The sequence below is a fragment of the Cnephaeus nilssonii genome (assembly GCF_951640355.1).
Source record: "Cnephaeus nilssonii genome assembly, chromosome: 1".
NCBI classification, from domain to species: domain Eukaryota; kingdom Metazoa; phylum Chordata; class Mammalia; order Chiroptera; family Vespertilionidae; genus Cnephaeus; species Cnephaeus nilssonii.
Window position 1 is genome coordinate 16,448,980 of NC_137072.1, and position 13,882 is coordinate 16,462,861.

At 42.6% G+C, this 13,882-nt stretch overlaps 1 protein-coding gene across 1 annotated transcript; it reads right to left on the bottom strand.

Moving 5' to 3' along the window:
* Positions 1 to 846: 846 nt before the first annotated feature.
* On the bottom strand, positions 847 to 9,058 carry PNN (pinin, desmosome associated protein). The gene is made up of 9 exons (XM_079766768.1): positions 8,890 to 9,058; positions 8,171 to 8,242; positions 7,476 to 7,544; positions 6,384 to 6,456; positions 6,177 to 6,271; positions 5,934 to 6,009; positions 4,750 to 4,905; positions 4,528 to 4,666; positions 847 to 3,342 (listed from the first exon to the last, which is right to left on the bottom strand). Exons 1-9 carry the CDS (start codon positions 9,000 to 9,002, stop codon positions 1,958 to 1,960), a joined length of 2,178 nt encoding a protein of 725 aa, XP_079622894.1. The 5' UTR covers positions 9,003 to 9,058; the 3' UTR covers positions 847 to 1,957.
* Between the last annotated feature and the right edge of the window lie 4,824 nt (positions 9,059 to 13,882).

Sequence of the window (13,882 nt, forward strand, 5' to 3'; positions counted from 1 at the left end):
AATTTAACTTGTACAAAGGGTCTTATTACATAAAATTGTTTTTTATTCATAAAATAAGGACTTTAAAACGTGTAACCCTTCTTTTAAGATTTTGAGAGAAGGGACAGGGAGAAACATCGATGTGAAAGCGACAGGCTGCCCTGGCTAGGAATTGAACAGGCAACCTTTTGGTGTACGGGATGGATGCCCAACAAACTGAGCCACACTGGCCAATGAAGTTTGTCATCCCTTTTAAGTGGTTATCTTTTCCTCATCCTGGCACAGGAAAAAATTTGTACAGTAGCCCCTCACCTATGGTGTTACCTGCAATTGAGATTAAAAGTATTAAATGGCAAAGGATACCCTGAAACTAGTCGTCACATTCATATAACCTTTATTATATTGTTTTGTTCTGTTTTTCATTTTTGTATTACTGGTAATTTCTTAACATGCCTAACAAACTTTTTGTTCCCCTAGGATAAAAACATAGTATTCACAGGGTTTGATACCTTCCATGTTTCAGGCATCCCTCAAATATAAAGGGACATATCCCCCAAAAATAAGGGGAAACTACTTACTGCTGTCCTCTTAGGGGATAAAACTGGCCCAGGGATGCAGGTAGCTAGCTAGCCCCACATTTGGAGTTCTGTTCATTTACTGCTTATTTAGTACTCCAAGAAAGGATATTTTAGAGTTCTTTCCTTTAACATGTTCACTTACATTTATACAATGCTGGAAATGCCTGTGGACATTTCCATTATTACCATTTACTTGTCAAAGGAAGGCATAATGAATATTTAAAGTCAAACCTAAAATTATATAGTCAATGTTAAATTATGAACTCAAAAGACCATTTGCAACTTAAGTGCTCTCTTGTATAAAGCATCAAAAAGTTAATACAAGTACTAGTCTTAAGCAGTCACACAAATCTAAGCCACATTTATTTGCACATGTAATGGGCAAGATACTCCAAACTCATACAAATTTATAAAACAACAAAGTTAATAATCACTTGATACACTTGTGTTATCTTGTTTACAGATTCAAGTGTAGATGAACCTTCTTTATTTTGTAAACTTTCATACAATACTTCAACAAAAATTCTTGAAAACACTTATTGGCATGTTTCAGTTAGAGCCAACACAAAAGTTAAGACAAGACCACAAACTAAAAAAACCAAGTTTAGAATATACTTTTCTACCTCCCTCTCCTGGAAAGAAGTGATTATTTTAACAGATGTATATGCTGCATCACAAAAGAAACAATGAAGACAAAAAATGTTCCCATAATTGTGAAGAAAATGCCAACCAAATCATACTGTTTTAATTTATATACCAAATTTATGGTGTAAATATGAGATGGGGATAAAAATAACAAGGGAAATTAGAAAAAAGAGTAAAACATCCTAAGAACTATGGCCCCCCCCAAAGCCGCAAAGATCTGACTTTGACAACACAAAATTGTCTAAGGCAAATAAAATTGGAAACCTTCAAAGACATTCTAATCATGTTCAGTATCTAATGATAAAAGCTGAAAATGATACCAAGAGGATATTTATTATACAAGTGTTGAGAACATCCCAAAACTAATGAAAGAAACGAGCATTTATTTCTACAAAAGCAAAGTATGATATAGAATTAGAAGGGAACAGACTTAAAGATTTACCTATTAAAATATACAGATTCTTACTGAAGAGAATAGGATATTTAAAAAAGATGACAAGGGATGTTAATCTTTTTTTATTATTATTATTTTTACATATTTTGGAACCTCACATAATTTTGATAAATAACTCTTACAAAATTATGCAAAAAGTACAAGAATGTCTGGTAAACAAACAGTCTGTATTTTCCAAAAAGATATTTTTACAACATGCAATTCTTAAGGCAGCATCCTCCTTACAAGGAAAGGTAATCCTTTTACTCATCAAGAAATCTTCTGCTGCAAAGAATAGGCTAAGAAAGCCTGGCTTCTTCCATTAACGCCTCTTGTCTTTCCTGTCTGATTTTCGGTCTCTTTCACTTCTTGAAGATCTTTTGCCTGATCGACTACTCTCTGATATAGACCTCTTTCTGTCGGACCGGGAATTCTTATCCTTTGATCCTTTTGTATCTCTACTACTGCCTCCTTTTGAAGATTTGTGACTCCTTTCTACTCCTGATGTATCCCTTCGCTTCCGCTCCACGCTCCTTCTGTGCTTTCTATCTCTATTATGTCCCCGGCCCCTACTCCGACTTCTACTCTCACTACTACTGCTAGTGCTGCTGCTACTGTCTCTGCTGCTGCTGCCACTTGTACTGGAGCTGCTACTGGAACTACTTCGACTACTGCTGCTGCCACTGCTGGAACTGCTTCCACTGCTGCTACTGGTTGAACTGCTACTAGAACTGCTACTGCTACTGCTCCGACTTCTACTCTTGCTTGTTTTATTTCTAGCTCGACCTCTACTTCTGCTCCTAGTTTTGGTTTTGGATTTGCTCTCCGGATGTACTGTCAAGACTGGCTCTACTGTCACCTCAGTGAGTTTTACCGATCCTACAGGAAATTCCTTCCTTTCAGGTAGTAAATGCCCTTGCTCCTGAATAACCTGAGGTGATGACTGTACAACGGCTAATGGCAAAGTCTCAGGCTGAGAGAGAGGCTGGGGCTGGAGTACTGGTTGGGACTGAGATTGAGATTGAGGCTGAGGCTGAGGCTGAGCCAGGGGCTGGGGCTGGGGCTGGGGCTGAGGCTGAGCCATAGGCTCGGGTTGGGGCTCAGATTCTTTCTCTTCTTTGTCCTCAGGCTCATTTTCCATTTCTAGAGCATTAACATTCTCTTTTGAAGGAGAAAGAGACTTACATTCTTTCTCTGGCTCAACTTCAAATTCCATTTCTGGCTCCAATTCCTTGTTAGTTTCATTTTCTGAAGGCTCTAAACTTTCAACTTGATTGGTTTCCATTACCTCCTGCTCAGCAATTACATTTTTGACACTCTCCACCATTTCTAGCACATCCATAACTTCCTCAGGTTGACTATCTGGCTGCTTCTCACTTTCCCTTACCTCAGTTTCCTCTTCCATCTTAACCTCCATTTCCTGTTTTTGTTCCTCCTCCTCCTGTTCTTTCTCTGCATCACTATGAACTATACTTATTTCCTTTTCCTCTTCCTCTCCTGCTTCCTCTATTTCTACATCATTGTGCTGATTACCTGTCTCCTCCAACTCTTCCTCTCGCTGAGCCACCTTACCCTCTTCTTGTTCCGCCTTCTGTTCTTCATTACGCACCACCTGATGCTCTCTTTCCTTCATTGATTGTCTTCTAGGCCTAGCCTCCATTTTATTTATTTGTTCTGCAAATTCGATGCGTCTACCTTCAAATAAAGCTATAAAGAACAAAAATTTAGATGTGTAAAATTTACTATGATTAAGAATATTCAGTCACAACTTGACACCTGGCCACAAACTGTCATTGAGCTTTATCTAAATTTCTTTTTGTAAAGAAATAATGATGTCCTAGCTGGTTTGGCTCAGTGGACAGAGTGTTGGCCTGTAGACCAAAGAGTCCTGGGTTCAATTCCAGTCAAGGGCACATATCTCCTCCCCGGCCCTGGTGCTGGTCAGGGCGTGTGCAGGAGGTAGCCAATCAATGTGTTTCTCTCACATTGATATTTCTCTGTCTTTCCCTCTCTCTCTAAATGTCAATAGAAAAGTATCCTTGGGTGAGGATTAAAAAAAAGGGGGGGGGGGGATTATAAAAGTTAATTATGGCAAATAAGTAATTATAAATTCACATAAAATGACAAAAGCAATGATCCACTGGAAACATCTATGAAGAAATTAATCGCCATAGCCTGCACTGCTCAGTGGTGGCCTGTGCATCAAAGGGTAATGGGTTTGATTTCTGATCAAGGGGCATGTACCCGGGTTGCAGGTTGGATTCCTGGCCCTGCTGGTTGGGTGTATGAGGGAGGCAACATTGAAGTTTCTCTCTGTCTCTCCTCCCCTCCCACCGCCCCCAACTCTAAAAATCCCATGGGAAAAATAGCCTCAGGGGAGGATTAAAATAAACAAATTAGTTGCATATTACCTATGTGACAATCTTATGCTATTTAATTTTATGCTAGTAGAAAAGACAAAAAACTTCCCTCAAATAATCAGTTTTATGGTACATCATGCATTCATTTTTCTGATCCTGAGAAATAAATCATCTAATCACCTTAGCAGTATCTACCCTTCTGTGTGTGCTCCCCCTCTATGGACTACATTGATGTTCTATGTTCACTTTTTCTTGCTTCGTTGTATTTATGTCTGCCTACTAAAAAGTATCAAGCAAAAAAAGGTCGCATCACTCAAATGCATAAAATATACACATGAATTGAGCACCGCCTACAAAATATGAAGTTTCTGGTTAAACTCCATTATGAAACAAATGATCCTCCTGTACTTCAAAAACATTAGTATATAATTTTTTTTAATCAACTATTATAGGAAATAAACAAATATGCATGTGTGAGTGTATTGCCTTACCCATTAGGAATATTTCAATGGATCTCTTCATATATACTTACCATTCATTTTTCTCTGTGACTCTTCTATTAGTTTTTGGGTAGCTGGACACATTCTTCCAGGAATATAGAATAAATGGGGCTTTGTCTTAGTTCTTATATATTTAATTATCTTGGCATTATGCTCATTCCATTCTTCTTGCTAAAGATAAGGTAAAAAGGTCAGTGCTTTTAAAACATGAAGGATTATATCAATATTAGAATTTGAAAATACTACCCACTCACCAGCTGCGCAAGCTCAACCTTCTGCTCCAAAAGCCGCAGTTCTGTCTGTTTTGCACGCCTCTCTTCAAATAGTTCTCTCCTCTCATTTTCAACCTGCTTTCTCTCCTCTTCTGCCTGCACTTCAAGTTTTTGTTCAATTTCCTGGCGTCTCTTTTGCTAAAGATAAATAATGAACTTTAAAATCTCATTACATACCCTGATTATGTGAAACATAATAATTTCACGAAATTATCTACATATTTGATTCACATTTGCAATTCAAAGTGCCAACTAATTCAAACTTAGCACTACTTAGCATTTAAGACTGAAATTTCTCTTTCAGGAAATGGGAGACTGAAGCTTTTACATGTAAAAATCTAAATTTTAAAGCTATTAGCCAATAATATCAGTAACTGTTGTATTCCAACGTGACTTTTAGGTAAGATTCATAAATTAACCACAAAAACTGTCTTTACAGGTAGGCTGTCTTCAGTTATTCTTTCTGAATAAAAATATCTGACAGATGTGATATCCTAATGAATTAACTAGTCACACTTTCTCTCCATCTATTAAAAAAATACATTTACTATTCACACATTAAAATGCTTCTAAGCCTTTTATATTCTGTAGTAAAATTAATACATAAAAGCTGTAATAAGTTTATTAATCTCCCGTAACTGAATTGTTTTCTCCCTTTCCACTATAAGTTCTTCCCTAAGAAGCAGTAACTTGGGTGTTCAACTCTACAGACACAATTTTGTACCTTCAGCAAAATAAAAGCTTCTAGAAAGATGACACATTTAAATAAACTGTGGAGGGCAGTAAACTTTTATGCTTTTGCTTCTAGAGTGCTAAGTACTGCCCAAGTGTGAAAATAAGTCTAAAAAAAAAAATCAGAATTATTGAACTAGTACCAATGATGAGTTCAACTTCCTTGATGAAGAAAATGAGCTTGTTATAGAGCTTAGGTTCTTCTGACTCACAGCCCACAGTTTTTTACACTACAAGGAAGTTCACTCAATTACTTCACTGCACCTTAAGAAAGATTGGTTGATAAGTTAACTCCAGAAAAGTTTTATGTTTTTCCTTGGCTCCATTTCAGGCTTGCAATTAAATCTTAGGAGAGATTTTTGGCTCTTTTTGAAAACATAAGCAAATTCTTTTATAATATAAGTAAAGGAAATAAATAAAAATTGCATTAATACCCTTTCAGTAGCAACAGTGGACTCTTGTTTAAATTTCTGAAGGGTGCCCATCAACAAGCCAAATATTCGCCGGTTCCTAAAGAACAGAAAAAGAAAATTTAATTTCAATAAAATCCACTTCATTTAAACCTGGCATTTCCTAAAAAGGAACATACTATAGGCATTTGGACAAGTGCTTAAATTTTCTTAAAATCGCATTATTTGAAAAGCCCCCCACCCCCATCCCAAAGTCACAAAAGTTACCTTTGCTTTCCTTTTTCATCCATGTTTTGATCCTGGATAAGGTCTCTCCGTGTACGCTCTTTGGAGGTAGCTACAACTGAAGACTGCAAAGCTGGCTACAGTAGAAAAGAAAATCTCAGTGGCTTAACAAGCATATGGGTGGTACTCTAAAGTGTTGTAAGATGAAAATACTACATTCATCCTCTAAGTTCTTTTAATCTCAATTACCTTTTTAACATCATCATCCTCTGGGTCGCTTTCTTGGCGTGATTCTCTCCTTGTCCGACGCTCCCCTCCCAGCCTGTCATAGGAAAGATAATTTAAATGACCACTACAGAATTTGACTTAAGTGCATACCTAGAGTAAATGTTTACTTTTTCTAGGACTTTTTAAGAAACCTCATTCTATCAGTCCCCATCCCATTTTACTTTTCCCTCTAATAGTGAATGAATAAAATATAACACCACTGCCCAATCCAGACTTTGATCTCCTTTCCTTCTCAAACTGGCTGTTTTTGCAGTATGAGACAGAAAAGTAACACAAATTCACTATGCTCTCAATCTTATTTGTCTCATAACCTTTATTTGGGGAATATTTATTATCATTAGCGAAAAACTGAGTTTTGAGGGAAACTGCGTGTCTCAGTGACCAAGAGTAACCAACCACACCGGATGGTCTGATTATAAATTCCTATCTGTGCAGGCCACGGCTGTCCCAGGCCTACAGCTTCCTCAGCAAAGGTCAATCTTTATCTCAAGTGATCTCTGTCCATTGCTGGTAAGCATCTAGGATAACTTACCTTTGAAATGACAGGGTAATTCTTTTCTAGACCCCTCCAAAGCACAACTGCAGGCTCCACAGCCCAATACCTCATTGGTACTGCTGTCTTGTTCCCACATACCATCTCTCCCTACCATAAATGTTAATGAACCATCCTGTACCCACCAATATAAAAGTAATAATGTGTCTCTCCATTTTGCTTCTTACCCAATCCTAGAGATTTCCCTGCTTTGCTTTCTCCAGCCTCCTTTATCACCAATGGGTTTTGTATCCCTCCTTATGTCTCCTCCTTTTATTGTAATGTATAAAATAAGTAGCAAAATTACCCTTCTCCAAAGCATTTTTTCAATCCGTTGAGATTTTGCTTTCTGGGCATATATTCAAAACTTTGGCTCAAATAAACTCTTAGAAAACTTTTCTATAGGCTGGTGATTATTTCATCGACAAACAGTATTTACTATGAATTTACATCTGTATACTACCTCAGGAAAAGGTAACTTAATTATGCCTTCAGAATCTTTTCTTCAATTTTTAACATACCTACTGACTGCCCCTTCAAGGTCTCTCTGTTTGGCTGGGGGTCCTCCTCCACTATCTGAGAATCCACGCCTGCGATTAAAAATGTCCAACAGAAAGCACTTAAAATGTAAGACAAATGATACCTCCATTTAGCAAGAGAATTGAAATTTTTAAAGTATCTTTCCAATCAAAGCAACCTCAAATGGGCACTCACTCCAAGATACTTTTATAGCATTTTTTAAAAAACCCGTAAGAACAGCCGAAACCGGTTTGGCTCAGTGGATAGAGCGTCGGTCTGTGGACTGGAAGGTCCCAGGTTCGATTCCGGTCAAGGGCATGTACCTTGGTTGCGAGCACATCCCCAGGAGGGGGTGTGCAGGAGGCAGCTGATCGATGTTTCTCTCTCATGGATGTTTCTAACTCTCTATTCCTCTCCCTTCTTCTCTGTAAAAAAATCAATAAAATGTATTTAAAAAACCCACAAGAACAAATTAAGTTTACACAAAACTGGTACAGTTAATACATTCTCCAATCTCGTTTTGCCTATAAATGAAGTTACAAGGTAACTGTGAGGAAACTAGAATCGATTACAGCTTTAAACACAGACATTTCTAACATTGGTTCTACCAGGACTTTTGTTTAGAAAGACGTGTTAGTTTAGTATGAAAAGCACCCGTTAGTCTTAGCACATGAATGAAGTCCCAAAGAAATCTTACCTCAGCAATAAACTACCACGTCCTCTACCTCCACCAGGACCAGAAAGGGCCAGCAATCTGGCTTGGATGGGCCTAAGAGACATGTACAAGTCAGTGCAAAGATCACGTGTGGACACTCCTCATGCATTTCATTCACGGGCGAGGTTCATCATGAGAAAAAAACCACGAAAACTCTAAACAGACGTATCAAATTCGCGTGTTTGGAAAAGGGCAGGGAGCCCTATTTAACTTCCTTATTTCTTCAAGCCCAATACCACACACACCGTATGGACCGCGTTCACACACGTGAATCAGTCGCTAACTTCGCCGACCCCAAGGCAGCTGCACGTGGACGAGAGCCTGGGAGCGAGGCGGCGACCCGGTCCCGGGAGGGCCTCTGGGCGCCCGGCGGGGGTCGGCGGGGGCGGGGCTTCGTGCGGCAGCTCGGGGCCTGCAGAGCCAGGGCGGGAAGCGGCGGTCCCGGCCTTCCTCCCCACACAGGCCTGGCAGCCGCCGGCGCGCCCGGGCCGCGCTGTCCTACCTCACGCACCCGAGCCCGGGGACCTAGGGCGGGAGCCTTGGAGACTCCCCACCTCGGCGAAGCCCGGGTTCCATTGCCGCCCCGGGAACAGGCCTCGATGTAACAGCCTTCTCCTAGCGGGCCGCCCTCCCCGCCCCCAATTCACCTCGGCCGGATGATGGCTGCCTCTCGGAGCCCGCATTTCTCACCCGGCCCTTACCTCACGTCATTCGGATCCCGCCCGGTGAGCTTGCGAATATTCTCATCCACGTTCTTGAGGCTCTCTTTGGCCTTTTCTAGCTGCTCCTGCAAAGTTCTCACTGCGACCGCCATCTTCTCCCTGCAGCAGGCTTCCAGACTGCTCCTCAGGCCGCGCCGGGCTGTGTCGCGCCGCCAGACGCGAGAGGACTGACAGCTGGGTTCAGCCAATGACGGCGGGCGTAGTTTTCGGCTTCAACCAACAGCAACCGGAAGGGGGAGAATCTGCCGGCTTCTGTGACTCTGGGCCAATGAGAAGCCTGCCAGCCGGCCCCTCCCCCCCCCCAGTAGCTGCGGGCGGCCGGGCTCGCTTTTGGCGCAGTCGCGGGGCGGGATTGTGAGTCCTTGGGCTCTCGGAGGCGCGCTCGTGGGCTTGCTCTCCGGAAGAGGAGCGCGGAGGTTTGCAGCCCTTTTCGTCTGTCATATGAGGAGCTTTACGTTGTTTAGCCTCCGAATCCCGTCAAAGTGGGTGGGAGGTGAGTCTGTTCACCCACCCACCCCCATCAATGATTAGGAAAGGGTGCGGCTGTTCTGTTGGTGCGCATGCCCAGAGAGTGTTGGGGGGAAGCAGTCTTCCCCCCCATTAGGTTAAACCAAAATTAGCCCAGGGAAACAAAGAATGAAGAAACAGGAAAAGTCACTAAACGGAATAGCTACCAGTTGCTTTTAAGACACTGTGTGAAACGCTTTACATGCCTTATGCCTCTCAATCCTATATAATAAAAGGCTAGTATACAAATCGACCAAATGGTGGAACGACCGGTCGCTGTGATGTACACTGACCACCAGGGGGCAGACACTCAATGCAGGCGCTGCCCCTTGGTGGTCAGTGCGCTCCCACAGGGGAAACGCCGCTCAGCCAGAAGCCGGGCTCCTGGCTGGCCAGCACAGCAGGGTGGTGGCAGGAGCCTCTCCTGCCTCTGCAGCAGCGCTAAGGATGTCTGACTGTCCAGGAGCCCTCAGGGGATGTCTGACTGCCGGCTTAGGCCCGAGGGCTCCTGAACTGTGAGAGGACAAAGGTCAGGCTGAGGGACCCCCCCCCCCCAAGTGCATGAATTTCATGCACTGGGCCTCTAGTAGCTTTAATAAATTGCCTGTTTTTCCTGATAAGGAAACTGAGTCTGGGGATACTGTACCTGTTCCTAGTCTGGCCAGCCCTCGAATCAGTTGGATCAGACCCTGTGCACTAGAAGAAAAAGGCACCAGTAGTCTCAGCATATTAGATATACTAATTTAGTATAAGAAGCGCCAGTAGTCTTAGCATATGAATTAAGTCCTAAGGACATCTTACCTCAGCAATAAACTATCACGTCCTCCACCTCCACTAGGACCAGAATGGGCCAGCAATCTGACTTGGATGGGCCTACAAGATATTTACAAGAAAAAGGCGACCACAAGACATGAGATAGTCATTAGCCTCTACACCTGGCCCAGAGCTGGTTAGCTTAAGATGGGGTCCAGGGAGCCGGTGCTATTGTTGGTTGTGTGTGTGTGAGAGAGAGATTGTTGTTCAACTTCTGTTTCTGCTCTACCTGTGTTGCCAACAGAAATATATATATACACTGAGTGGCCAGATTATTATGATCTCTGAACACATAATAATCTGGCCACTCAGTGTGTGTGTGTGTGTGTGTGTGTGTGTGTGTATGTGTATATGTATATATGTATATATGCATGTATATGTATATTAGAGGCCCGGTGCATGAATTCGTGCATGGGTGGGGTCCAGCCAGCCTGGCCAGGGGGAGGGGACATGGGCAGTTGGTCGGCCTGCCTGCTGATTGAACTCCTGGTTGAGGGGACAATTTGCATATTAGCCTTTTATTATATAGGAGATACACTGAGTGGCCAGATTATTATGCCTTCAGAGATCATAATAATCTGGCCACTCAGTGTATCTCCTATATAATAAAAGGCTAATATGCAAGTTGACCAAACAGTGGAATGACCAGTCGCTATGACGCACACTGACCACCAGGGGACAGACGCTCGATGCAGGAGCTGCCCCCTGGTGGTCAGTGCGCTCCCACAGGGGGAGCGCTGCTCAGCCAGAAGCGGGGCTCACAGCTGGTGAGTGCATCAGTGGTGGTGGGAGCCTCTCCTGCCTCCGCGGCTAAGGATGTCGGACTGCTGGCTTAGGCGGTGCAGGCCTATGCCATCAGTCAGACATCCCCCAAGGACTCCTGGACTGCGAGAGTGCGCAAACCAGGCTGAGGGACCACCCAAGTGCAGGAATTTTGTGCACCGGGCCTCGTGTGTGTGTGTGTGTGTGTGTGTGTGTGTGTGTGTGTGTATAAGCTCAGAAACATTTTCTCATACAAACAATATTACGAATAACCTTTGGGTTCTCATTTTCATCTGTTAGCCAGGAAACCTCCTAGCACCAAGCATTAGCAAGTCAACTGTATTTAATTCCAGCTACCATTTTAATTCACCCAACCTTTAAATGCTCCTCCCATATAGAAGCAGCAACCTAGGCTCTGAGGATAAATCCTAGAGTAAGATAGGTGTGGTTCCTGCTTTTTGGGAGTTTATAAACTCTTCAGGGAGCAAAGATCATTCATGTACTGATTCATTCAACAAATATCCAGTGAGCACCTATTATGTGCCAGGCACTATTCCAAGAAGTTGGATACATTAGTGTACAATAAAGATCTGTTCCCTCAAGGAGCTTGGGAGCAGAAAGAGTGTGGAGACAGAGGACAAATATCAGTAAATTACGTAGCATGTTAGTGAAAGAGAGCAGACTATGCCAAGCCAACATGTGCCAGTTGGGTATATGAATTATTTTGAGCTGAATGCAGTTAAGACCCAGCAGGCTTAAGCAAAACTTTTACCACTCCCTAACTACCTACAGTAATTTAGTTAGGGGGCCTGGACCAGAAAGAGATATTACCAGAGTTAACTTTTCTTTCTTTTTTAAAAATTAAATTTATTTGTTGTCATTGGTTAATAAGATTATATGTTTCAAGTGTACAATATTATAGTACATAATCTGAGAGATAACATTGTATCTGAAAGGCTTACCTGCATAGCTTGGCAAACATCTGATTACCAAACATCTGCTCTTCTACCTGTGAGTTGTCCTCTTCCCATTTGAAGCCCCAGGTCCCTATTCCATTTCTTAGCTCAGGACAGCATATAAACCTAAATTGCCTAACTGCCTTTGGGGTCTCATATTTTTATGGAGCTTCCAAATTCATGAAATTACATTTATTTTCCTCCTGTTTATCCATTTAAGTCAACTTAATTATTAAACCAGCCAACAAACCTAGAAGGTCTAGAAGGAAAATTTTTCCATCCCAACATTAGAAACGGAGAAGTGCTATTGAAAAAAAGCGAAAGTAAAGCTAAGTAAGAAGGATGAATATTAATGAATAATTATTTCTTTCTGATTATGAGCATACTTGGTCTCTGACCCATATTGCAATCCCATGTCACAGGCAGTACATGAACCAGGAGAATGTTGCAGAAGTAGATCCTAACACCAAATAGAACAGTGTTTCCATAAGAAAATGCTTTTAGAGTTAACCAAAACCGGGATCTATTCCTGTTTCCAAAGGATCTATTACTTGGATCCTGGCTGATTTAACATAGTCTGCTTTATGGGGGAGAGAATCTGTGAAATGCTGTGTTCAACATTTACGTCGTAGATAATAAATGCTTCCCCTCAATTCTCCAAAATATTCTAAGAATCCCATGTTATTGTAGTTTGAGAAATCAACCTTAATAAGTTGGTCAATTGCTTACTATTCAACCTCAATAGTGAGCCTGGATTCCTCCTGTTCCTTGGTGGTGGTGATGAAGGAAGAATGCAATTGGGCCCTAACTGGTTTTGCTCAGTGGCTAGAGCGTTGGCTTGTGGACTGAAGGGTCCTAGGTTCGATTCTGGTCAAGGGCATGTACCTTGGTTGCGGCACATCCCCAGTAGGGGGTGTGCAGGAGGCAGCTGATCGATGTTTCTCTCTTTGATGTTTCTAACTCTCTATCCCTCTCCCTCCCTCTCTGTAAAAAATCAATAAAAATATATTTTTTAAAAAAAAGAATGCAATTGGGACATAAAGGCCTGACTTCACATGGGAAATTTTATTGCTGGAAAAATTAAGATTATGGCTTCAAAATTACACTATTTAGTGTTTTCAAAAACTAGTTCTTTGCTTACTCCCTTGCCTCTTCCTGGTGTCCAAAATGGCTTTAAATCTTCTTTCTACCTAGGCTTAAACTTATATGGATTGGGATAATTTCTCAATATATCTAAAATGAATAGCCTGAAAAATTGTGATTTATTCACTGTTTTTACAACTTTTCATATTAAACATAGGGCAGGAAGAGGGAGCTTGATGAAGCCTATAGACATTCTTGTCGGTTCATCTAACTCACAGGAAATTAACACAGAGGTGGCCGGGGGAGCTTCTTTGATCTTAACAACGTCCCTCCCCAGCGCCACCCCAGCAATAGCAGCGGGGCACCAGCAATAGCAGCGGGGCACCAGCAATAGCAGAGGGCACCAGCAATAGCAGAGGGCACCAGCAATAGCAGCGGGGCACCAGCAATAGCAGAGGGCACCAGCAATAGCAGAGGGGCACCAGCAATAGCAGAGGGGCACCAGCAATAGCAGCGGGGCACCAGCAATAGCAGCGGGGCACCAGCAATAGCAGAGGGCACCAGCAATAGCAGGGGGGCACCAGCAATAGCAGAGGGGCACCAGAAATAGCAGAGGGGCACCAGCAATAGCAGAGGGAACCGGCAATAGCAGAGGGGCACCAGCAATAGCAGAGGGACCCGGCAATAGCAGAGGGGCACCGGCAATAGCAAAGGGCACCGGCAATAGCAGAGGGGCACCGGCGATAGCAGAGGGGCACCGGCGATAGCAGAGGGGCACCGGCGATAGCAGAGGGCACCAGCGATAGCAGAGGGGCACCAGCGATAGCAGCGGGGCACCAGCAATAGCAGCG